Consider the following 25,326-nt stretch of genomic DNA (forward strand, 5'->3'; position numbering starts at 1 on the left):
CTCAGTGGTGGCCCCACATTTCTGGAACACCTCCCCTGGGAAGTACATAAAGGCTCACCACACCTAAGAACTCTCCATGCATGCTGATTCCAGCTTGCATTTACTTAATGCCCTGTATCCAATATTCTTTAGCAGCTGTTAGCTTAAAACTAATGGTTAAATATTTAATTTGCTGTATTCATGGGCTGTTGTTTATATTTTTAATGTGTTTTATTTATTTATTTTTGTGTGCCTTGTCAGGGCAGTGTACCCTGGAAGGTGAGCTATAAGAAATTTTAAGTCATAAAATCAAATCCTACTCTCAGAGGATGTGAGCTCCAACTTTGTGGAGGAAAGGTGAAGAGAAGATGCAAAAGTAAAGAACTATAGCCAGAACCCCCAGGGGCTCATTGAAACAAGCCTAGTCAGCTAAAAACTTTGTGAGAGAGAGAGGAGACAAAACAGACGAAAATGATTCATCCTTTCTTCTCTCCGACCCCCCAGACACACCAGAATAAAAGCAGCAGTATAGGCTTAGGAAAGCCACCAGCTTCAATTCCAGCTGTTCCCACAATGTGCATTTGACCTCCTGGGGGGCCTAAGGCCTGTTGGCATGTCCTGTATTTAATTCATGTTATTAGAATCCAGTCTTCTCCTCTCTGCCCGCAAGCGCTCCACCTTAGTACGTTTGGTTTCATAATTTTGTGGCTAACAGCACTTTTCTGCTAAGGTACTTGCAAAATTGCTTGCCTTTTGCTGGAGGCAAATGAACACACATTTCGACTCTAGTTCCCAATACCATCAGCACAGAAGCTCAGAGCAAGAGTGGTCCTGTGCTACCCAGCTGCACATTACTCATGTTGCAACCGTAAGCAAAATGGTTGAGAAAACGAGATCCAGCTTTTATCCTAGATGCTAATAGCAAATGTGGATCTTTATGCAACAAACAAACAAAAACCCCACTATCTATGCAGGGGACAGGAGGTTATTAGCAGGCTCAGAAGAATCCCAAGCAGTGTCAGAAACTCAGATATATAAGCCAGGTGCAAAATGGCTCCTAAAACCAGGGTTCCAGCCACCAAAATGGAAGGTCTAGTTGCAATTTTGGGGGCAAAAGGTTTGAAAGTCGTATTTTTCAATACGACTTTTTGGTTCTTGAAATTCATTCTGATTATATAGACAAAATTTAACTGATAGAATTCTACAGGATGTGTGAAAACAGTCACGCTCCAAGGATCCCCAGGCATGTACCTCCAGATGGTGGAGACATCTGGGCATCATCACTTGGTTGCAAGTGGCCTATAGCAGATGCAAAATGCACCTGTCACCAGGCGAATTTCAAATGCTGGTCCCAAGGTTTGCCAAAATAGTAATTTGTTTCCTCCTATCCACCACCCAATATTAACTGAGTGTGCTCAGCAGCTATAGAATGCTAACTCAACTGGGGGTGGGGTGGGGGTGGATTGGAGCATCTTGCGAGGGAGCATCTGCTGGACAGAATGCTGGACAGAATTGTACACTGCAACATTTCATTGGAAGTCCCAACTGTATTTCTAAATGCTACCTCAGAAGAACAAAAGTGAGAAGCTAAGAGTTAACAATCATAGCAGGTCTAAGAGATATTACAACATTCAGATATATTGCCACCTATTCGGCAATGGAATTATTAAACACACACAAATCCCCACTAGGAAAATACTCAGTAGGATCTCCTAAATATTGACCTGGAAACTGTTCTCCCCCCCCCCCAAAAAAAAAACAGACAGGAGACTGTTTCAAGCGCCAAAACAGTCTTCACCAACCTGGTGCTCTCCAGATGTTGGGGTACATCCCCCACCACCCCCAGGTGCTAAATGATTACAAGGATAGCATCTGCCCTTGGGGGCAACTTCAAAAAAATCTCCCATCTAGTACCTTGGAGGGTAAAATGTTAAGACATGACAACAAAATTGTTCTTCCATCATTGGGTATTGTTAGATAATATAGTCATGGTGTATAATTGTCAGGCCCCGAGTTTTTCATTCACATCTTTTATTCTGTATTTAAGAATAAACTATGCTTGCATGGAATCCCAGGATAGCAAATAAAAAGCAGGCAAACCAACAATGCACATCTTTGTGTATTTCTCAGCAAACACCACTATATCTAAAGATGAGGCCTAAGCACTGTAAACTTCATTGCGCTGGGATTTTCCACTTCTCAGAGCTTCCCACGCTAGTCTCCGCCTGGTTGTCACCAAGCCACGTTGTGACTTCAGAAGACTCAAGTCAAAAAGAAACAAGCAGAAACATTTGTGGGAACCTGAAGTCTATTCTAAAGAGGAGCCATTCTTACCGGTTCGCAGGTCTGAAGGGTGACCTTCTTCACATTCCCACTTCCGAAATCATTGACACAGATGGGACTTACGTCATAGCAATTGCCCGTCTGGGTTTGCTGGCACTGCTGGACCACTTGGACATGTTCTACTGGTTGGCTGACTTGGCACTGGTCAGACTGGAGGCCATATTGGTATTGCTTTTTCATTAAAAGAAACAGAATTCATTCAGAACTGAGGTATTGCACTCAAACCCTTCCCGGTCATAACTAGTGGTGGGCGAACCTGTAAATTTCAATTTATTTCTGTTGTCTCAGTTCTCCACATCTGTTTGCAATGTTTCATAAAGTCCTCGTGAAGATTCGCCAACATTATAGTGCACATTTTTGTCTAATATACACTTTTTTGCAAAGCAATTTTCCCTAATACAATGCACCTTTGCATACTTTGTATCTATATATTTTGTATATGTTTGAATATATTATATAATGTTTACACTTACACATACACACACATTCTATATTCCATATTCCATTTCTATATTCTATACTGGATATGTATATGTGTGTTTATATATATGCATTTATAGGCACTCTTTGCCCTAGTATTTGCATTTTTGCACCTTAGTACATTATTTGAAACATCACCACTAGTTATTTAAATGCCAAATGTAGCCAAATGTGCTTCATTTGACACAGAGGGCACACCCACACTTCAAGTTTAAACAGGTTTGTAAGGAATCCAACATGAGAGCTTTTTTCCATTATCTTTTTTAAAATTTTATTAGGAATTTAAACAAAACATATTATCTGAAAACATATCATCCTTAATTCCCCCATTTTTCTCCCTCCCCTTTTTTCCATTATCTTAATATTGTATCTCCATTATACCTTCTTCAGATGACCTTTGAAAATTGGAGCATGACACTTACAATGCTTTGCTAGAGAAGTCTTAGTTCTAGAGTTCCTTGAGACTCCTGAAGCATAATCCTGTGCACATTTACTCACACACCATGTACACTGGGTCTTATGCTCAGGTAGAGCCTGCATCAGATTGAAACCTTAAAACAAGTTTGAAAATGGCCTAGAACTTGTGGTGTTGACATGTCCTTAGAAGAAATGCCTTCCTTCACAGGGTGTTGGGTCTCCACGCTGGTCTCTAGGGCTAGGTCTCCATCCTCGTTTTCCCCATGGAACACCATGTACCTGCCTGACCTGAGTTTTGCAGATTCAAGCTCAGGAGGAGCTCTATGGGGGCGTCAAGATGATGCAGCTGCATACTTGCTTAAGCAACCTGGAACTCAATCACTTTGTAGGCATCGTAATCTTTAAGATGTGGAGTCAGATTAGCTGAGCTAGGGGGAAGGGTTGGGAAATGTCCACCACTGTCATCTTTGATGTCAGTCTTCATGTTGCCTCTGTTGCGAAAACACTAGTTGAGACCAAATTTTCTTGCTCTCTTGCTTCTGGCTTTTGGCCAGATTGGTGCTGGAGCCAAATACATGTAGGTTCCTGGTCAACATACAGACTCTGAAGACTCTGATGTGGTCATCCCGGATTGCAAACATTTTCTCTGCTCTGTAGTAAAAGGTAAAGGTACCCCTGCACGTATGGGCCAGTCGTGTCCAACTCTAGGGTTGTGTGCTCATCTCGCTCTAGAGGCAGTGAGCGGCGCCATCCAAAGACACTTCCGGGTCACGTGGCCAGCGTGACGAAGCTGCAGCTGGTGAACCAGCACCAGCGCAGCACATGGAAACGCTGTTTACCTTCCCGCTATAAAGCGGTCCCTATTTATCTACTTGCACTTAAGAGTGCTTTCGAACTGCTAGGTGGGCAGGAGCTGGGACCGAATGACGGGAGCTCACCCCGCTGCGGGGATTCGAACCGCTGACCATACAATCGGCAAGTCCTAGGCACTGAAGTTTTACCCACAGCGCCACCCGCGTCCCTCTGCTCTGTAGTAGGCTTCATTAAACATTTGGTGCTGTAAAAGCTAGGAATTCAAGACTCTACTTCTAGTTCAAAAGCTGGTGATTAGTTCTTAATGGCCGTATCTTCTTGGCCAGTTTTGTTTTAATGCAGCCTTTGCTAACCTTGTGCCCTCCAAATTTTTTGTACTACAACTCCAATCAGTCTCAGCCAGCATGGATGTACTGACTGGGGATGATGAGAATTCTTATCCAAAACATCTGGAGTGAACCAGGCTGATGAAAGCTATTTTAGTGCCCTAGCTCTGACCAGTTGCTGCTTCCTTGGCTACTGGAACTATTAAGCTGCTGAGAAATCCAAGCTCCTTTTCAAGTGCTGAGACTACTGGTTTAGGTCTCTAGACTTGTTTCTGTGCCTGGGTCTACATCCCAACCTGCTCCTTCAAACTTTGCCTACCTACCTACCTACCTTCCTGACCTGAGATTTTGCAGCTAGCTGAAAAGCGATTGCCTTTGGGGACTCCCTAGGACATATGTATTGCTTTTGTGGGGTGACTTATATTTCTTTCAAGGTTAGAATGGTCCATCTACACTTCCCTTCTCAACTTGCATATGTGGAAATAGATAGATATTCAAAATACACCTCCAGTACCCTTTTCCCCACAAGGAAACAAACTCCGAAAAAGTATTTCCCTGGAACATTATACTCCTGGGGGAAATGGGGATTTCAAAAACAATACTATCCATTCAGTCTTTTAAAAAGGTTTCCATTCATCGGTCACAGGGACAGTGTTCATTGCAAAGGCAGGACTGAAAAGTCTGAAAAGAAACAGGTGCTTCTTTGTGTCCAGAAGATCAAACAATGGTGAAAGGGGAGAGGGTAGCAGATCTATTTAGGGATTCAGACAACTTAAACTTAGCTCTGCTCTTATTGGCTCCTGACAGCAATCCTTAGATCTGAGAAAACTACTTTTAAATGTTATGAGTTTGGGGTTTTTCTGGTGAGAGTTCCTCTTAAAAGCTAGGGACACTTACCTGATCTGGATTTAGCAGTTCATATTTTCTTATTGTCTTTTCGTATATCACCTTATTTCCATCTCTCAGAAGTGGAGACAGGGGCTCCTGCAAATATAAAACAACCATTACACATTTGCATAACAGCGCTTGTGTGATTCAAATCATCATCAGCAACTAAGAAATAAAAGGGGCTGTCTCTATTTGAGTTCCAGATGGAAATGTTAAGTTGGAGTACAGCGATATTGTGCGGAATATTTCCCCCTCAGGACCATTTCCTGACGCTTGGGTTTGTTTTTTTCTGCGGGAGTGGGGGAATTCATTATTTTAAAGAAATGCATTGTTTCATAAAATTAACTGGCAACATAATGAATAGATACAACAATAGTTAAATTGGGCGATTAGAGGGAAAACAAAAATCAAAGTTGTAATTAACTTTTTTCTCATGAGACTATCCCTAGGGAGCACATATATTTATGTACACAGCTCTCTAGGCAGGCAAAAAATAATAATGCTTGGAGGAATTTTTAGCAGCTTCAGCTTTCTTAAAAAGCAAAATAACAGAAAGTGAGTCGCCATGACTTAAAACCAGGTCCAAGGCTACATTCCCTCATGGGAAGTCTTTTGGGGGCCACCTTCTAGCAGTGGGAGGCACCAGTGGGAAAAGTAGGCAGAACAATGGATATGACTCTTCTCTTTAGGTTACATTTCACCCACACAAGAGCCAGGAACTGTACACAAAGCCTCTTTCTACTCTCCATCCTCTGTTCAGGCAAGCAAGGGGCATTGGTAGTGAGGGGTGTGGCCTCAGGAGATTGCTGAGGGTGAGATATGGGCTAAAGGCCTGAGGATCTCCTCCTCAATTTAAAACACTCCATCTGGCTGAGAGAGAAAGAAGCAAGATCCACTTCATTGGTTCTGCTACGAGTTTACTTAGCATTTGGCTCCTCCTCTCCCTTAACTGCCACCTAGTAGTATCCATTCAATCAGGCTGAAGTGAAGGGAGAGATGGGAAGCAAGACCCACACCCTCAGTTCACTTGAGGGCTCAGCTTCATTTGAAACCCCCTCAACTGTCATCTAGCCACAGATACTCCATCAGGCTACAAAAGAAAGAGTCAAGAAAACAGTATTGGGCCTTCCTCTCTCTGAACAGCTTATTTTCAAGCTGGTCATCATAGGAACTTGATAACTCTACGCACTGATGCCTGAGTTTCCTTCTTTTGATTTCTCCTCATCTTTTTTTCCTTTCCTGTTGTGACTGAAAATTTGAGGACTGTTTTGTTTGCTATTGATTTCCCTAGGCGCTTTAGTGGCTAAATATCAGTGTAGAAAGCTTTATTTAATAAACATTTTTTTTAAAAAAATGTTTACAAGTTATTTCAATGAAATAACTTCCAAGTAAAGCCTGGGTTTCTTTGCACCGCTTTTTGAGGCTGCAATCCTAACTGTGTCTATTCAGACGTAAGTCCCATTGAATTGAATGGGGTTTACTCCCAGGAAACTGGAGTTGGGACTGTAGCCTTAGATGGCAATACTAGACATACTTTCCTGAGAAGAAGCCCTTCTGGAAACAATGGAATTTGTTTCCGAGTAAACATGCATAGGAATGTTCTGCAAAGTGTGCCTTGTTGATTGCTTTTTAATCAAAATTTTCAGTTCAACCACTTGTGACTATTTGAAAAACATATACAGTGGTGCCCCGCAAGACGAATGCCTCGGAAGACGAAAAACTCGCAAGACGAAAGAGTTTTCCGTTTTCTGAGTTGCTTCACAAGACGGATTTCCCTATGGGCTTGCTTCGCAAGACGAAACGTCTTGCGCCTTTTCTTAAAAAAACGCCAATGCATTCCTATGGGAAACCGTCAATACACATTGGTGCTTCGCAAGACGAAAAAACTCGTAGAATGAAAAAACTCGCAGAACGAATTAATTTCGTCTTGCGGGGCACCACTGTATAGCATATAAAGGTTAATGTGTCATGGTTGTTTTCTGTTCTTTTTTCATTTTGTTTTACTAATAAATATGACATGCTAAATGAGATCTCAGATTAATTCAAGGCAGCGACAAATTTTCAGATTTCAGATTGTTTTGAGGGAATCCTAAATCCCTCTGCTAGTGAGCCTGAATTCACTGCTACTGGCACAAAAGGAAAAAGCTGAAAGGGAAAGGGAATATAAGTATTTGAATGAACCTGTCTGAGTATTAAATTTTGCAAAAGTATATCAAACCATGCCAAACCCCAGTAACAGCTTGGACCCAGCTTTTGGAGAATAGGCGCTGTGGGTTAAACCACAGAGCCTAGGGCTTGCCAATCAGAAGGTCAGCGGTTCAAATCCCTGCGACGGGGTGAGTGCCCGTTTCTCCTGCCAACTTAGCAGTTTGAAAGCATGTCAAAGTGCAAGTAGATAAATAGGTACCGCTCTGGCGGGAAGGTAAACAGCGTTTCCGTGCGCTGCTCTGGTTCGCCAGAAGCGGCTTAATCATGCTGGCCACATGACCCGGAAGCTGTACGCCGGCTCCCTTGGCCAATAAAGCGAGATGAGCGCCGCAACCCCAGAGTCAGCCATGACTGGACCTAATGGTCAGGGGTCCCTTTACCTTTACCTAACCATTATGAGAGCAACAAAGTTTTCTTACCTGGCCAGGATTTTCCAATATAACCCTCCGGACACTGCCTTGGGAATAAGGAGACAATTTCAAGGACGGAGATTGGACTTCCTGTAGGGAAGAGAGAAGTTAAACATTTAATACTATATGGCTGTGCAGTAAAATAGAACTCCTCTAAGGGGAGTGGAATCCTCAGTGCCTTTCCTTGAAACCAAGCAAGCAGATTACCCCTTAGCAGTTGGTCAACAGCACTACCCCATGCATATCTATTTAGACCAGTGCTTTCCAAACTTTTCATGTTGGTGACACACTTTTTAGACATGCATCATTTCACAACACAGTAATTCAGTTTTACTAGCAACCCGGAGGTTAAACTAACCCCTTTCCAGCCCCAGGAGGAGCATGGGGAGCATCCACATGATACACATACACACAGCCAACACAAATATGTTGCAACACACAGTTTGGAAAGCTCTGATTTCGACGCTAAGCCCCACTAAGTTCAGTGCAGCTTTCTCCCAGTGAGGTAGGAGGGGTAACAAACATGATGCCTTACAGATATTGTTAGACCCCAACCACCACCAGCTCCAGCCAGCGTGAGAAGTAGGTACTACGTGATTTGTGTAAATGCATGGCAGAATTTGGGCATGTGATGTGTAACTGTTAGTGGGTGAATGTTGCATTTTGTGAATCAGGGTGTGCCTTATCAAAAGAAAGGCAGCGGAAGGAAAGGGCCATTGATTCTAAAGTTGTTTTCAAAATATGCTGCTATAATTTTGCTTTCTTATCATTATTGTAATTATTACTTTGTTATCATTTAATATTGTACTGCATTGTATTTATATTGTAGTTTCTCAATGTCTTTGTATATACGATTCAAACAAACATACAGCGGTACCTCAGGTTACAAACACTTCGGGTTACAAACTCCGCTAACCCGGAAGTAGTACCTCAGGTTGAGAACTTCGCTCCAGACTGAGAATGGAAATCGTGTAGCGGCGGCAGCAGGAGGCCCCACTAGCGAAAGCACGCCTCAGGCTAAGAATGGTTTTGGGTTAAGAACGGACCTCCGGAACGAATTAAGTTCGTAACCTGAGGCACCACTACATTGCATTTGTCATTTTGTAAACTGCTTAAGACTGTTTTAAAAATTAAGTGGTATATAAATATACGAAATAAGTAACAAAAGCATATCAATAGCACCATGTTGGGTATTCCTGGTTAGGGATTGAAGGAATTTCGTTTGTCTGTTTCTCATTGTTCCAATATTAAATTCTTTTCTTCATCTTTCTACAGCAATTTGCATTAAAAAAAAAAAAAAACCTCCTGAAAATTCACTAGGATTTTAGTGCAAACATCTTGTAATAAACAATTTTATGTGTCGAGTAATTTTTGCAAGCATTTTTTGTTGTTGTTGCTAATATAATGCATTTTGTCATGCTATTTCCGCTAAGATATTTGTTAAGCACACTTTCCTCTAAAATATCCCTTTTGTAAAAATTGCTTAGTTGGAAGAACTGCATCACAAAATTTGGGTATGTGCAGATTTCCAAGGATGGGTATACTTCGGCTCTCATATTGTTTGGGAATGTGTGGATTTGACACATTCACCTCTACTTCTGGTAGTTAAGGATTGCTGCTTAAGGGCTGTTGTAAAAAGAGCATTGCCCTGCAATACATTTCTTGGCTATGTACAGAAATCAGTTTGCAAATTCCGTGATGAAAATAAGTTGACACAACCAGAAAGTAGGAGTTGCATTCCTTATGCAAACTGATAAACCTATTGAGAGCAGCTTTAGGGCCCCTCCAAGCCTTGCTGGATAGCTCAGTTGGTTAGAGAACGGTGCTGACAAGACCACGGCTGTAGGTATAGTCTGCAACACACATGTTGAGATTCCTGGATTTCAGGGGTTGGACTATATGACCCTTGGGACCCCTTCCAACTCTATGATTCTGTGTTCTTGATACAATAATAGTGCAATAGTGGTGGATTCCCCACCCCTAGTTTTAATTTGTTCTGTGATGCTTCTCCATTGCTTGACGTTGGCTGGATCATGCCCCCAAATTAAATTTGATATTCTTTATGCTGCCATGACTCATTCCAACCATCAAACTATTGTTTAAAAGCAAGGACCCTGTTTGTTGCATATATATTTTGCAAGAAGGCAGGGTCCCTTATTAGATAACAACCATTTCAAAGTAGGTCAACTGATCTCATGCACAGAATTAGTGCATCTCTCTCTCTCAAGCAAACACACACACACACACACACACACACAGTGCGAAAAGCCTGGAGCAACTTTTCAAGCTGCCTCCTATAACAGATGAGTCAGAACAATAATTCGCTGCAGAAAAGGATCTTAACTAAATGCCAATTATTATAAATTAGAAAACCTCAAAGGTAGGAGTGTTGCTGACTTGCCACAGAGGTACAAAGTTGTCTCCCTCCCTCCCTCTCTCTCTGCCTCCCACAGTTCTTCCAGTTATGATGATAAAAGTTTGCATTGAGTGAAGTAAGCTAAAGTTGGGTGCAGGAACTTTGTTGACAATGCCTCCAAGCTCAATGGGAGCACACAAGCTTGTAGTGCAGGAGGTCGCAGGTTCAGTCCTTGGCTTCTCCCATTCAAAGGACCAAGTCACAGGAAATGTGAAAGACCTCTGCTCAGGACCTTTGCTCTCCAGAGTTTCAAGGCAGGGTTCTCTCCCATCCCCACCCGGAGACGCCCGGGATTGAACCTGTAAACTCCTTCCTGCAAACTAGATACTCCACGACTGAGCTATGCACCTTCACCTTTTCTCATCTCTCTCTTCAGTGCCCAGAATCTAAAACCTAAATTATCAGGGCAGAGGGCTGTCTTTTGCTTAAGACTCTTCCAAGAAACACTATGTTGTTTAAATAGGCCCAGTATACATGAAGGAGCGTCTCCATCCCCATCGTTCTGCCCGGCCGCTGAGGTCCAGTGCCGAGGGCCTTCTGGCGGTTCCCTCATTGCGAGAAGCAAGCTACAGGGAACCAGGCAGAGGGCCTTCAAGGTAGTGGCGCCCGCACTGTGGAACGCCCTCCCATCAGATGTCAAAGCGATAAACAACTACCTGACACTCAGAAGACATCTAAAGGCAGCCCTGTTCAGGGAAGTTTTTAATGTGTGGTATTTTAGTGTATTTATGGTTTCTGTGGAAGCCGCCCAGAGTGGCTGAATAATGAATTATTATTATTATTATTATTATTATTATTATTATTATTATATGATATACAGGTAACTTGCACCTTGTGCAGGTGTTACTTTCCAGGGATGACGCCCATATGCAAAAGTGTGTATACTCAAATCACCCCTTTTGAACCACCCCAGTGTGAGCAATTTTAACGCAAGGCAGAGAGCTTTGCCTTCTCAGCTCTTGGAGGTTCTTGTGTGAGAACTTGTGGGACCATCTAAGATCTCATGAGAGCCTCCCAGAGCCTGATAAGCAAACTGCGTAAAGTTGAAATTGCACATGTTAAACACGCGTAAGTTGCAGGTGATCTGTAATTGCAATTGCTTTAACCGTTATAAATTACAAGATGTATGTTCCAGTGGTTGCATATCGGGGACAGACAGGTGGCAACAAAGAATGGACCAAACCCTGGCTTTGATCAGCTGCCTTCCACTTCCGCCAATGCTCCTTAAGGGTTTCAGAAGGGGTGCGGACCTGTGCCACCCCCAGATGATGCTACATTGCAGCAGCCACCAGCCCCAACCAGGAGGGCCAGTGGTCTGAGAAGATGGGAGTTACAGCCCAGCCCTCCAGAAGTTGTTTGACTGCAACTTCCAACAACCCCAGTTGGGATGGTCAATGTCCAGGGATGATGGGAGTTGGTAGCCCATCAACATCTGGAGGTCTACAGGTTTCCCACCACCAGAATCAAAGAACCAGTCTGGCCACCTCCTCCTTATAACTGACTTCATTTTCTGTGTTTAACTTTTTCAGGTATATTCTGCAACATGGAACTAGCACAACCATAGTGCATTAGTAATGGGTTTGTACCAGAATGTCCACACATCATTCTGCTTTATTAGTTGTTCTGTGATGGTCCCCCAACATTACTGCATCTAGAGCAGGACCCTTGCACTATGGCACAACAACAGCCCAGGACAAAACAACAACAACCCTCATTTGTGGTATTAAAAGTTACAGGATTTCGGGAGCAATTCACGGGACATACACTGGTAGGAACCAACACAGTACATCCACCCCAAAACTTCTGCAGGTGCAAAGAGTGTTGAAAGCAGAAGTGCCCATAACCGCCTTGATACCATCATGAGCACAAAGCATCATGAGGACACACGAAAAAGGACTTCTGGAGGGGCTAAAAGATTAAATGCAAGCATGACCCAGTTCTCCAGTCCACTGCTCTAAACTGCCCTACTGGCCAAATTAGGTGTCAGTCATCACATTAAATTCAAACTGTGGCCACTTCTCCAAAAGAATCCTGGGAACTGTAGTTTAAGGAAGCTGAGGATCATAGCTCTGTTAGGTGCAAACTACAGTTCCCAAATTCTTTAGGGGTAGCCATGTCCTTTCAGTGTATGGTGTGTACACAGCCTGTATCACACTCAGGGGTTTTTTTTTAATTATAATGATAATAACAATAACAATAAACATTTCATTCATATTCTCAAAGCAAACAGTTTTCAGCAGATCCTCATAAACTTGCCCAGACAGCGCCTTGTAGCCTCAGGGGCCTGGGAAATAAAGAAGTCATACTTTTAAGCTTCTCAGCTTAAGCGGAGTAAGCTGCAAAAATTATTGAACCCGTCTCGTATCGGCCCACAAGCTCATATTGGTTGCGGGGAATGAAAGAAGATATTAAAGTTGAATCAAAGTCTAATCTTTAGAGATTTATAAGGATGGGTTTCAAAATCCTGTAGAGAATAAGATACTTAAGAAGCCCTGCGGGGTGTTTCTCTGAACTAGGAAGATGCTTGCCAGTTTCCCAAAGTAAGGAAGGCTTCAATTTTGCCAAACCTGATTCCAGTCAGCTAAGAGCTATTTCACAGGAGGGACTGAGTCCCACATATGATTGTACCAGAAAATGTCTAATGACCATCAGAATTTTGCAAACGGAATTTATGAAAAAGTTAGATCACTTAAGGCCAAACTAGATTAGAAGGGGAGTCTTATCTGTTTACTCAGTGTAAAAGACCTCCACCCTCATGCCCAGCAGCTAATCCTCCCACAGATTCAGAGCAGAGTCTGAATGGCACGATTTGAAGGAATGGAGGTGCATTCACGAGGCATGTTGGCGGTGCTAGCCCATGTGGCCCCGTTGCCTTCCATGTCCTTTCCACATGTGGATGGGATCATCTCTTTTGTATTAATGGGAGCCTAGGTCTGAGGGGTGGATCAACAACATGGCAGGTTCAAAAAACCAAGGCAGAACCAAGGAGGCAGCATGCACACCCTAGAGCAAGCCCACCCATGTAAAACTAGCAATTCTACCCAAACTCAAAAATGGTTCGAAGGTCAAATTTAATAGGTTTCAAAATGAGCAGGTCTGTAACAAGCATGGGTCTCTGGTTCTCTCTCTCTCATGCAAAAAAAATTACAGGATTCTGGGGAGATGACAAACATTCAGCCGAGTATATACTGTGGGTTTTGGCAAATAGTGAGACAATTATGTTTTCCAAGGGGCACGTTTGCCCATTCCTAGGTAAAACATACAAATCTTCTGGAACTGCATCACTTCAAGACGCAAGGTAGCAGCAGGGTTATATTATTAAATCAGTGGTAGACAACCTGGCACCCTCCACATGACATCAGATTACAACTCCCATCAGCCCCAGCCAGCATAGTTGATGGTCTGGGATGATGAGAACTGTAGCCCATCAAGATCTGGAGGGCTCCATGTTGGCCATCCCAGGGCCAGCCCACTCATGAGGCAAGGTGAGGTGACCACAGAGGCAGCAGAACCCAATGTTCTTTATTCCCCCTTTGTTCCTGATGTAGGTCTTCACACATCCTTTCTTCTCTGACAGGGAGGGCAGCACCATTTTGTGGTACGCCTCAGGTACCAATATGTATTTGGCCAGTCCTGGTCATCCTTGTACTAAATGCTCCCTCACATGGAAAACAAAACAAAACCCTGTCTTTGATAAACTAGTCTTTCCTTTCTCTTCCTTGCATTATAGTTTTTTTTGGCTCCAAGCATCTGAGCACCTGGTCCCCAACTTGTTTTCGAAACTGACATAATCCAAAGATAGTTGTACACTGACTGCCTTCAAAACGGTAAAGAAAGTAGCAGTCTGACTACGTAGAACAGACACTCCAAACCGATGACCTCCCCTGCTCTTGAGAGAGATTTTTCTGGCACTACTAGTTGGACAACATATCTGAGCTTTGAGATTCGCATTCCACTCCTTTCATTTCAATTTTGACCTGGCTGAATAACGTTGCCAACGCATGGAGCAGATCCCTCACCTGCAACCACTTCAAACCGTTCCTTCCCAATCCTCTCTTCCTGAGTAGACCATGTACACTTTGTGGAAACTCAGGAGCCAGTTAATGCTGATGGCATTCAGTTCCTCCCCAGATGACAGGTAACATTCTGTGAGTCACCTATCAAATGAACCATCTTTTCTGGCAATAGCATATTGCAAACATGCAATATGCCTTCAATTGGGGATTGATAGAAAGTGATGTTCAAACAGGTTGCCATCCTGAGAGATGGCAGTTAAGACAGGGATGGGAGACAAATTTTCCATCTTTCCAGGGTCACATATCAATTGTGGGCAGGGCTAGAGGCACTATTACTAGTGTGGTCTAAAGAAGACAGACACACAGGACAGCTTAGTCAGTAAAGTATAGAATCATAGAATCATAGAATCATAGAGTTGAAAGAGACCACAAGGGCCATCGAGTCCAACCCCCTGCCAAGCAGGAAACACCATCAGAGCACTCCTGACATATGGTTGTCAAGCCTCTGCTTAAAGACCTCCAAAGAAGGAGACTCCACCACACTCCTTGGCAGCAAATTCCACTGTCGAACAGCTCTTACTGTCAGGAAGTTCTTCCTAATGTTTAGGTGGAATCTTCTTTCTTGTAGTTTGGATCCATTGCTCCGTGTCCGCTTCTCTGGAGCAGCAGAAAACAACCTTTCTCCCTCCTCCATGTGACATCCCTTCATATATTTGAACATGGCTATCATATCACCCCTTAACCTCCTCTTCTCCAGGCTAAACATGCCCAGCTCCCTTAGACGTTCCTCATAAGGCATCGTTTCCAGGCCTTTGACCATTTTGGGAGACTCTTAATTTTGTATGAGACTCTTAATCTCAGGGTTGTCAGTTTGAGCCCCATATTGGGCAAAATATTCCTGCATTGAAAGGGGTTGGGATAGATGAGCCACGTGGCAACTTCCAACTCTATGATTCTGGTTGTTGGGTTGGCATCTTTTTTGCCGCCATCCCCCACCCCTTTATCTCTCTTTCTTGCATTCTTCTGTGCCTCTGCAAACACTTGAGAAAGTTTCCCGGGTTGATTTATCCTTGCCATGCAAACATTATAAGGCCCAGGAGCTCAGACAGAAAGGTCAGACCAATCAACATTTAAGAGCTGCAGCCATCAGCACTGAACTTCTGTGCAACCTTCAAAGGGCCATATACTTGTGAATGGGCTGGGCTTTGGAGTTCTGGTAGATGAGAAGCACACACTTCACTCATCACACGGAGACTAAGGGCAAAAGCCGGTAGAGCGATAAGTGTTAGTTTTGGCTTTGTGCCACAAGCTAGTGTCTATATGCAATGTATTAGGGCCGCCCCTACCATTAGATGGAGTGAGATGGTTACTGTTAAGTTGTGGGTAAACATATCAGATGACACAGCGATTCTTCAAACAGCTCTTGTTTATTCACAGGCCCAGAACAGAACAGGGCTGAAGGGTTCAGCCAACCTGCTTATATAGAGCTCAACTACAAAGCAACAGTAACAACTTTCTGTAACTATCCAATCACTGAACGTCACTTTCAATTCCTTATTTGCATATGTGGATCTGAGTGAAAACTATCTACAGTATCCCCCTGCTGGCCCAGGGTGAGAACTTCAGTACATAACAGTTGCCTCAGGCAGCTGATTTTTGGGGCTCGTGAAAAGGCAGCAAATTGCTAGTTCTTTGAATTGCTGTTGTTTACTCCCCAAGAGGAGGACTTGTGGGTTTGCCATCTCAGCCATGAAAATGAATAGGCTGGCCTTGGGCACCTGGGCACTCAAGGTGTACCTTGAGCTGGGGGGACAGTTGGTGCCATTTGCTTCTCTGCTCTAGACCGCAAAATGTTTTGGGTTGGTCCTGAGGTGTCACAAGTTTAGCTGCAATGAGATTCTATTATTGTTATTAATACAGGAAGCTGCCTTATAATGCATATTAGGAGCAATAATAAGATAAATTAGGAACACAGAAGCTGCCTAATACTGAGTCAGACAATTGGTCCATTGAGCTCAGTATTGTCCATTGAGCTCAGTATTGTCTACACGGACTGGCAACAGCTCTCCGGAGTTTCAGGCAGCCCTACCTGAAGATGCCAGGGATTGAAGCTAGATACATGCAAAGCAGCTGCTCTAGCACTGAGCTACAGCCCTCTCCCCAGTAATAATATTGTGTGTACTATCAATAAGGAAAACTTACAAAGTAGGAAAAACACTCATAAATGAAGGCTGTGATTCTAAGTAAACATATTAGGGAGGAAACCTCAATGAATACATTGGGACTTATTTCTTGATCGTGCTGTAAGTTCCTTATGACAGTAAGGAAACATCTACAAGATATGACTAGGTCTGATATATAAACCATAGTTTGTGCTAAAAGAGGTTTGATATATTGAGTCTATAGCACTGACAAGATTTCTGTTCAAATGCTCTCTTTCAGATAAGCAGAAACTAGATTCAGGATGACCTTTACTACTTCTGTAATGAGAGAGCATTCATCTTCAGTTTTTAGAATGTCAAAAAATGTTCAACTCTGGCATTTTAAGCTCCAGTGACAAAGGCCAAACAGAAATATTGATTTTCTATAAATCTCTCTCTCTGGGTGCAGAGATCAGAATGCGACAAAAGGGTTGGGGGAGCAGAAAGTTTCAAATTCATAGAATTTTTAGACACCCGGGTGACCGGGTGAGGATTTTTCCAGACACAACAGAAGAGCATAAACAAAGAACTCTCCGAGACAACACTTCATTTTAAGGGTGCAGGAAAACTAAACTTATTTTAGTAGCCATAGAAACACACCTGCTGCATTTTGTTTCAGACTTGTCTCCAAGACTGAGCTGGGGAAACAGGTTTTGTCTGTTTTTAGGAGCTGGCTGAGCACTGACTGGCCGGTACCTTCAGTCTAGAGCAAATAGTATATGTGTGTGTGTGTTTTAAAAGTTGCCAAATGATCTTCAAGAAAAAGGCAGACACCTAATGCATGGAGGGAAGGTTCAACAGTGACAATGATTAAATCAGCATTGAAGTTGGTGTCAGCTTTGTCAATGCCAAAGATGAGGAAGGGTTAAAAGCTCCTTGTTTTCTTGTTTTCTGCTCCTTGTTTTTGTACATAGCATAAATGAAGTAGTTCCAAGTGCCCTAGACTAGTTTCCGGTTAATGAGCCAGAGGCATAAACTGTACCTACCACATTGCCAGGTGCAATGCAGGCAAGCCAGATCCTATTTATCTGAATGGGATTAGTGTGCTAAGCAATGCCATTTTCATACGTCCCATACATTGTATGCAATGCTTAGAGCAGATCCGTTAAAATTCATGAGCACGACCAGGTTCATTAATTTCAATAGTTCTACTCGGAGCAGAACTTAGTTGCAAACAACCCTATGTTATGAACATCACTAAAGTGTGTATCTCTCTAGGGTCATCAGTGCTGATGATGAAGGGCCTTCTGTTTGATAACTGGGATTAGATATTACCATTGCAATGCAGAAACATAACACAGATTATAATATTAGCTCTGCCTGGGCCTCACAGGATATATAGCATGGGCCTCCTTTTCTTTTCTTTTTAATTGATTTTTAATTTCAAATAACAAAACATACCCATACAAGGAGAACAGAGCTTATTAGTTGTTTGCCATTTGAGGTTAGGCATTGCTATACTTCTTTCTTGACCTTTTAAAGGGTTTTATGAGGCAGCCGAGGCCTCTTGCTTGCATGAATAAAATTCAGTATTATTTTTTGCCAATTATTCACATGAGAGACAGGTATGCTTGTTGGCAGTGCTATTTTTCCTGAAAAAGAGGTGCCGGAACTCACCATGAACACCTACCTCCCTTGTTCTCTTAGAATGGCAATGGCACCCACCTGAGAGGTGCCAGAACTGAGTTCCAGCGAGTTCCAATTGGAATAAGTAAAGAAGGTGCAGAAATTGAATCTTTTTTGTTGTAGAAACCATGAGACTGTGAGCTTTGACCAATTTTTGAGCTTAGTTGTTAAATATTTTAGCAAGTGAGAAAAGTTCAATTTCTCTAGTTAAGACAGATTATTCAGTACATTCTCTCTCAGTTATTTAAAAGAAGCACTACAGAGTTTCAGGCCAGTTGTTTTGTGCCAATGCAGTTGTTGGTTTGGCAGGTTGTGTATCAATTCAGATTTAGTGAAGCTATCAGTGAACCCAAATATCTTGCTATATATAGCAAGTTGGTGCATAATAGCAGGTAACAAGGTTTCAGGATCAGAAAGGAATAGTGCAACACCATCTGTGAACATACTGATAATATAGGTTTATCCAAATAATTCAAAAACATTTTGCATCATCTTCTGCTTTCAATGCCAAAGCTAAGGGTTTCATGGTCAGAGCAAAAAGCAGGGGAGGTAGTCAGCAGCCTTGCTTCATGCCCAGGTCAATAGGAAATGCTGAAGAACATTCCCCATTCATTAAAACTTGGACCACTGACCCATAATAAAAATTATAAAGCACATCAACCCAGGATGCACTAATACCAAAGGAATGTAGAATTTCAAAGAGATATTACCAGTCTAAACAATCAAATGCCTTGACTGCATCCAGCATCAGAAGAACAGTAAGTTATGGACTTCAGAAAATTGTACTGAGAACTCCTCTAATAGGAAGGCCATGGATCTTTAACTTATGAATTTGACTTCATCAAGGTGGACATAGTTGGGTAAAATTTCTGAATGCCTACTAGCCTACTATGCCTGTAAATAATTTAGCATCCATGTCAATCAATGAAATAGGTCTTTATGATTCAACTTATTTGAGGTCTTTTTGTGGTTTGGGTATAACTGTGATAACTGAGGTATGGCTTCTTATATCTTTGAGGTTCAAGTACATTAAGAGCTATGAATGAAAACAAGCAAGAGCTGCAGCAAAATGTCAGACCCTCCACATGTTCTTATTTTCCAGGGACAGTCCTGGATTTACTGAAGCTGTCTCAGTTTCTGATTTGATCCCAGAATGTCCCACTTTTCCTTACGACATCCCTATTTTCATCAGAAAAATGTTGGAGGGTATGAAATGTTACAGTGCAGACTGCACATGTTTCAGGGTCCCAGCCTGTCAGACATGTCTTATTCCAGGATAATCCATCTCATTCTTTCTCCCTTGTTTTTCATCCCCGCTTAGAGTCAGTGAGCCATAATTCTGCAAACAGTAGGGTTTTTCACTGAGCCTGCTGCTACTTCCTTTTTATTGTGCTTGAACGGTGCCACTTTGACTTCAGACAGATCCACAACCAGAGAATGATTTTTCTGTTAATATATACAGGATGATACACAAGCTGCATTTACGCCCAGTTGCTCAGTCAGAAGCAAGCTGACTCTCTCCTTCCAGAGTACTGGCCAAAAGGGGCAAAGACAATGGGATATAAATGCCAAATGCAAGGTTCTGAAATATCTATGATAGGTTTTGTTTCATGCCCAGCTTGTACAGAGAGAGGTTACAGATGGACAGGTTCAACATACCAAGATGTTAAGAAAGGCTGCAGACTAGCTCAGTAGCACAGTATCTGCCTATCATGGAAAAAAAAAAATCCTAGGTTCAGTCCCCAACAGCTCTGGGTAGATCTAGGGGGGGAAATACTCTCCACTGCCAATCAGCGTGGACGATATTGAGCTGAATGGTCCAAGGATCTGACTCAGAACAAGGCAGCTCCCTATATCCCCATGAGATCCATATTTAGCACAAATGTAAACTCTACACACATGGGACGCGGGTGGCACTGTGGGTTAAAGCCTCAGCAACTAGGACTTGCTGATCGAAAGGTCGGCGGTTCAAATCCCCACGGCGGGGTGTGCTCCCGTCGTTCGGTCCCAGCGCCTGCCAACCTAGCAGTTCGAAAGCACCCCCGGGTGCAAGTAGATAAATAGGGAACGCTTACCAGCGGGAAGGTAAACGGCGTTCCGTGTGCTGCGCTGGCTTGCCAGATGCAGCTTGTCACGCTGGCCACGTGACCTGGAAGTGTCTGCGGACAGCGCTGGCTTCCGGCCTTTAGAGTGAGATGAGCGCACAACCCTAGAGTCTGGCAAGACTGGCCCGTACGGGCAGGGGTACCTTTACCTTTACCTAAACTCTACACATGCTTTCTTCTCTGCTACACTTTGTGTAATTTTTTAATGACACAAGAATTCAGTGCAATAAGACGATTCAGCTGCCAAGAATTACTCAGAGGTGGAATGGGTGGGCAATGTGAAGCAGGAGTGGAAAAGGATGGCTTGGGCAGGAGCAAGAGAACTGCTGGTGAGGTACCATCCCCTGGCCTCTGGGAACAACTGAAGTCACATCCACACACGGAAACCTGGTGCTTTACATGTATGGCGCAGACGTCACCAAAGTCTGTGGCTTTCCCCAGTCACCAGCTTCCATGATTTCCCCTTCTCCAGATGGAGTGGGCTGCCATCCGAAAGGTCAATTGTGGAGGAAGGAAAAACCCATGCATCTGACAAATCCACCAAATGCAGTTGCAGGGAGTTACCCTGCCTGGCATTTAGAGTTGACATGCCTCCTTCCTCGCAACATCGGGACAGCCCAAAAAGCTGATGTGGCACAGCACACCTACACAAGTTGTTGTTGTTTTTTTAAATCACGTTTAGCGTACAAAACATTATTTCCTTTGGAATTAGCAGAAACTAACTTTCCACAGTATACTGAGTACTTGCCCCCTGATTTTAACTAATAGCCACAGTAGAGTTATCTAGTTTGCATGCCACAGGTCCCAGCTTCACTCCCTGGCATCGCCTGGTAGGGCTGGGGAAAGCCCCCCCCCCCATCTAAAAACTTTGGAGAGCCACTGCCAGTTAGTTCACACATTACACTAAACCAAACCATGGTTTAGCATGGACAAGAGAGCATGCTGGCTCCCAAGACGCCGATCGCTCCTCCCTGGCTGTTCTGCTGCTGAGCTAAGACATGGCTGACTAGGCGTGATGTGAAAACCAGGCTAAGCGAGTAGAGTTGGCAACCTGTAACTTAGATGGACCAATGGTCTGACTCAATAAAAGGCAGGTTCCTTTGATCCTATGAACAGTAGCAATTCTGAAAAAGCAGATTTGGATAAAATTGTTCAGATCAGTCAGAATCCAATTATCCTCATTGGTGGTTGCATATGAAACTGTTGCGCAGGCAAAACCTTTAGATGTAGTTAGCAAATCACAAAGCCCTGCAGCTAACCCTGAATGGACTGTCCCCTGAGCAATCTTTAAACATTGTGCTACTGCAAGTAATTGTAAATTTCATCATACAGTACTCTCCCAGTTCTGCCTTCTACATCTAGATGAAAATTGGCCCTATTGTTTTTTAGTATCGGAATATACTATAAACCAAAAAAGCCACCTTCAAAGATATAAGGATTGTCTTCTTCCTGGTAACTATTTTGGATTCAATGTTAAGGAACTAGTGTGTCTTGAAGGCCGATAGCAGCCTTTCCCAACGTGGTGCCCTCCTGACGTTGATGGACTATAATTCCAATCAGCCCTGACCAGCACGGCCAACGCCTTGCAGGGAGCAGAATGAGGAAAGCTGGTCTATGTTATGCTCATTTCTTTCATGCTGTTCTTACTGTCCTGCCTTTCCTTCTCAGTGAAAACACTACATTGCTTTTATCATAGTCCAAAGTCCACTGACCATGGAGATAACACAAGACATACAGATTATCCATTTCACAGGAAAAGATATTTCAAGTAGTTCCAGATAAACAAATGGAACTTCCTCTGTACCAAATATTATGTTCCCTAAAGTTATTTCCCAAAGGCGTGTCCAGACACAAATCCAGCAGGGGGTCATAGAACATGTTCAACTCCTTTTTTGGGGGGAAAGGACATAGCTCAGTAGTAAAGCATCAGATTTGCATGCAGAAGATCACAGGTTCTTTTCCCTAGCATTTCCAGGTACGGCTGAGAGAGACCAATGTTTGCAACCCAAGAGAGTGAGGGATTATGGAAGCTGGAGTATAACAACTGGATTTGATTCCCCATCACCTATGAATTCCACCAGATGACAATGGACCACTTGCTGTCTAACATACCTAACATACCTCACAGGGTTGTTGGGGAAAATCAAATGGACCAAATGAAGAATCATGCATGCCATCTTGAGCTCTTTGGAGGAAAAGTAGGAAATAAATGTTTCTATACTAATAACAATTCCTACTGTCAACAGCTTACTATATCTTGTTGGTGCATCAACATAAACAGACACTATCTTCCCTTCTTCACCCTATGATCTGGCTCAGACAGAATTTGCTTTTCCCTAGGCAAACAGGCAGCTGTGTTTACCAAGGCCTGTGGGCTTTTCGCTCCCACTCATGCCTGTGGGAGGCGAATCGTTTCCAATACAAATGTGCACATGGACTCAGCTCCTCTTTACCACACACACACACACACACTACCCCTGAAATAAAGTTGTGTTTGTGAAAATATATGTTGGGTCAAGTCACCAATGAAAACTAGAAACTGAATTGGTTGTAAGCGGATTGCAGTTTCTCACAGAACTGTAGAGTTGGAAAGGTAGGGTAAAATAATCCAACCCCCTGCTCTTAAATACTTTTTATTCTGTGACCATTCAGCAGTCATGAATGGATTCCTCCCGATGATTTAGATGGGATAGCTCGGCTGGATACAGTTCAGCGCTGGTAACACCAGGGTTGCTGGTTAGATCCCCATAAGAGACTGCTGCATATTCCTGCATTGCAGGGGGCTGGACTAGATCAGGGGTCAGCAACCTTTTTCAGCCATGGGCCGGTCCACCGTCCCCCAGACCATGTGGGGGGCCGGACTATATTTTGAAGGGGAAAAAATGAATGAATTCCTATGCCCCACAAATAACCCAGAGATGCTTTTTAAATAAAAGGGCACATTCTACTCATGTAAAAACACACTGATTCCCGGACAGTCCGCAGATTGAGAAGGCTTTTGGGATGCAGCCGGCCCCCGGGCCTTAGGTTGCCTACCCCTGGACTAGATGCCGCAAGGTTTCTTCCAAATCTATGGTTCTATGAATCCTACTGATATCTCCCTGGGAATTAAGTCCCATGGAACTCAATGGCCCTTAAATTTGAAGAAGACACAGGTGGGATTTCACAGGGACAATTTCCAACAAGCAAAGCACCACAGACCAAGGCCATAAATGCAGAATTTGACAGGGAGATGAGCCACCAACCCAAGGGGGTGCGGTGAGTCAAAAATTTTCCTTGCCGTGTAACATTATGCCCCCAAATGTTAGCAAGTGCTTAATCTTGGGGATCAGGGTGAGCCTCATTGATTAACACAGCTGTGTTCTAATCAGTAACCTCCCCCACCCCCCAAAAGGGTGCCAACTTGAATAAAATATGGGCAGGAGGGGACAGCTAAGGCCTGCCCCATATGATCAATCACACACCATTTGAATGGCAATGACCATCAACTTGGGGGGCAGCTCCCTCAAATGTTTTATGGGGGGCAATGGACCTCGGCCTCCAAGGAGCTGCCTCCTATGCCCCCCCCCCCAATAAAAAGACCAATTGATAAAATGATGCTGGACAAGGAAACTGATAAGAGAGGAAAATGAATGCAACTGCCCTTTTGGACACGTTTGCCCTTACCTCGGAGGGGAGTGCATTTGCTAAGCGTAACGCGTGAAAAATGAGCCACGGAGGAAGCCGGGTTGGGGACCAAAATAGTAAAGTCGGAAACCAAGCCCCCGATAACCCTCCGAGTGACGCCAGCGCCCTTCGACGGGGCGGGAAGGAAAACCATCATTTACCTGCAGCGGGGGGTCGCTGCTCCAGATGACGTGCTGGCAGCCCGGGGTGGTCTCCAAGGGGGAGGGCGCACGAGGCAAGCAGTTGGGCGGGTCCAGGAGCTGCACGCGTTTCCCGCCGGGGCTGCTGTAAGTCCGGACGCGTTCGTAGACCACGCTGCCTCCGCTGTGGCAGCCGTCCTGGGAGCAGGGCACCGGGTCTGGGCACTGCAGGGGCATCGGCAGCGGCGCGGGGCGGTTTTGCCGCGCGCGGGGCAGCGTGGCTGGGAGAGGGACCGTCTGCTGGGGGGGCAGCGGCCGGGACACCGACGGCGGGCCGCACGGCTCGTAACAGGGCCTGGCGGTCACCACCGGCGGCTGGGCCGGGCACGTCTGCGGGGGCAGCGGCCTGGGAATCGTCGGAGGGCCGCAAGGCTCGAAGCAAGGGCGGGAAGGGGCCGGCGGTGGCGGCACGTAGCAGGGGGCCGGCGCGGGCGGCACGTAGCAAGGGGCCGGCGGGGTGTAGCAGGGCTGCGGCGGCCGCATGCACGGCGGCAGCGTCGTCGCTTGGGTTTGTTGCTGGATGCCGTACATGGCTGGCTCTGGCTGGAGGACCGTCGAGGGAAGCTGACGGGCTGGCACTGGCCGGGCAGGTGCGCCGGGCGTGGGGTTAGCAGGATGGGCCGCCCTCGCCGCTGGGGACACGCCTGCCGCGCCGTCGCGGCTCAGCTCACCTGAGTCCGCTCCGCCCCGGGCACAGAGCCAGACCGCCAGGAGGGAAACGGGCAGGAAGCCAGGATCCCAGGTGCCAAAGCAAGCACCCGCCCGGGCAACGCTCTTGCTGTCTCTGCGCCAGGCGAGAGGGGACTTTGGCCCTATTGGAGGCGCGGCTAGGAAAGCCGACAGTCGCTTCCACCCCGCCTCTCCCCACTCGTCTCTTCCCTTTGCCTTAATATTGTTTTCTTTAGAGTTTCTAAAGAAATCAATAAATTACTTCGTTTGTTCGTTCTCTCTTGGCCAAGAATCCGTTCTTGTTCTTATTATTAATAATAATAACAACACTTTCATGCCTTTTACACGCCCACCCACTTGGCAAAAATCCGCCCTGTGAACAGCAGGGCGCCACCTTCCTCCAGGCGAAGGTCAACGGTGCACTGTCCTGCACTCGCCACTGTCATTTGGGCCGCTCCTCTCCCCCAGTCTAGGTTCATCTGAAAAGCAAAAAACTTCCGGTGCAAACTTATAAGCAATTTTGCGTATCGCGTGTAATACTCTTCTTCCCGTATAAGGACTGC

At 44.5% G+C, this 25,326-nt stretch overlaps 1 protein-coding gene across 1 annotated transcript in view; it reads right to left on the reverse strand.

Annotated features, from left to right (window-relative positions):
• POF1B (POF1B actin binding protein) overlaps positions 1 to 24,961 on the reverse strand; it is a 41,698-nt gene extending 16,737 nt beyond the window's left edge. The window contains exons 1-4 of the mRNA XM_083423684.1: positions 24,056 to 24,961; positions 7,874 to 7,954; positions 5,256 to 5,342; positions 2,314 to 2,493 (exon numbers count right to left, since the gene is read on the reverse strand). Of these exons, the coding sequence (XP_083279810.1) occupies positions 2,314 to 2,493; positions 5,256 to 5,342; positions 7,874 to 7,954; positions 24,056 to 24,625 (918 nt within the window). The 5' untranslated portion in view covers positions 24,626 to 24,961. The remainder of the gene's footprint in view (positions 1 to 2,313; positions 2,494 to 5,255; positions 5,343 to 7,873; positions 7,955 to 24,055) is intronic.
• Positions 24,962 to 25,326: the final 365 nt, after the last annotated feature.

The sequence above is a fragment of the Podarcis tiliguerta genome (assembly GCF_965153285.1).
Source record: "Podarcis tiliguerta genome assembly, chromosome: Z".
Classification (NCBI taxonomy): Eukaryota; Metazoa; Chordata; class Lepidosauria; order Squamata; family Lacertidae; genus Podarcis; species Podarcis tiliguerta.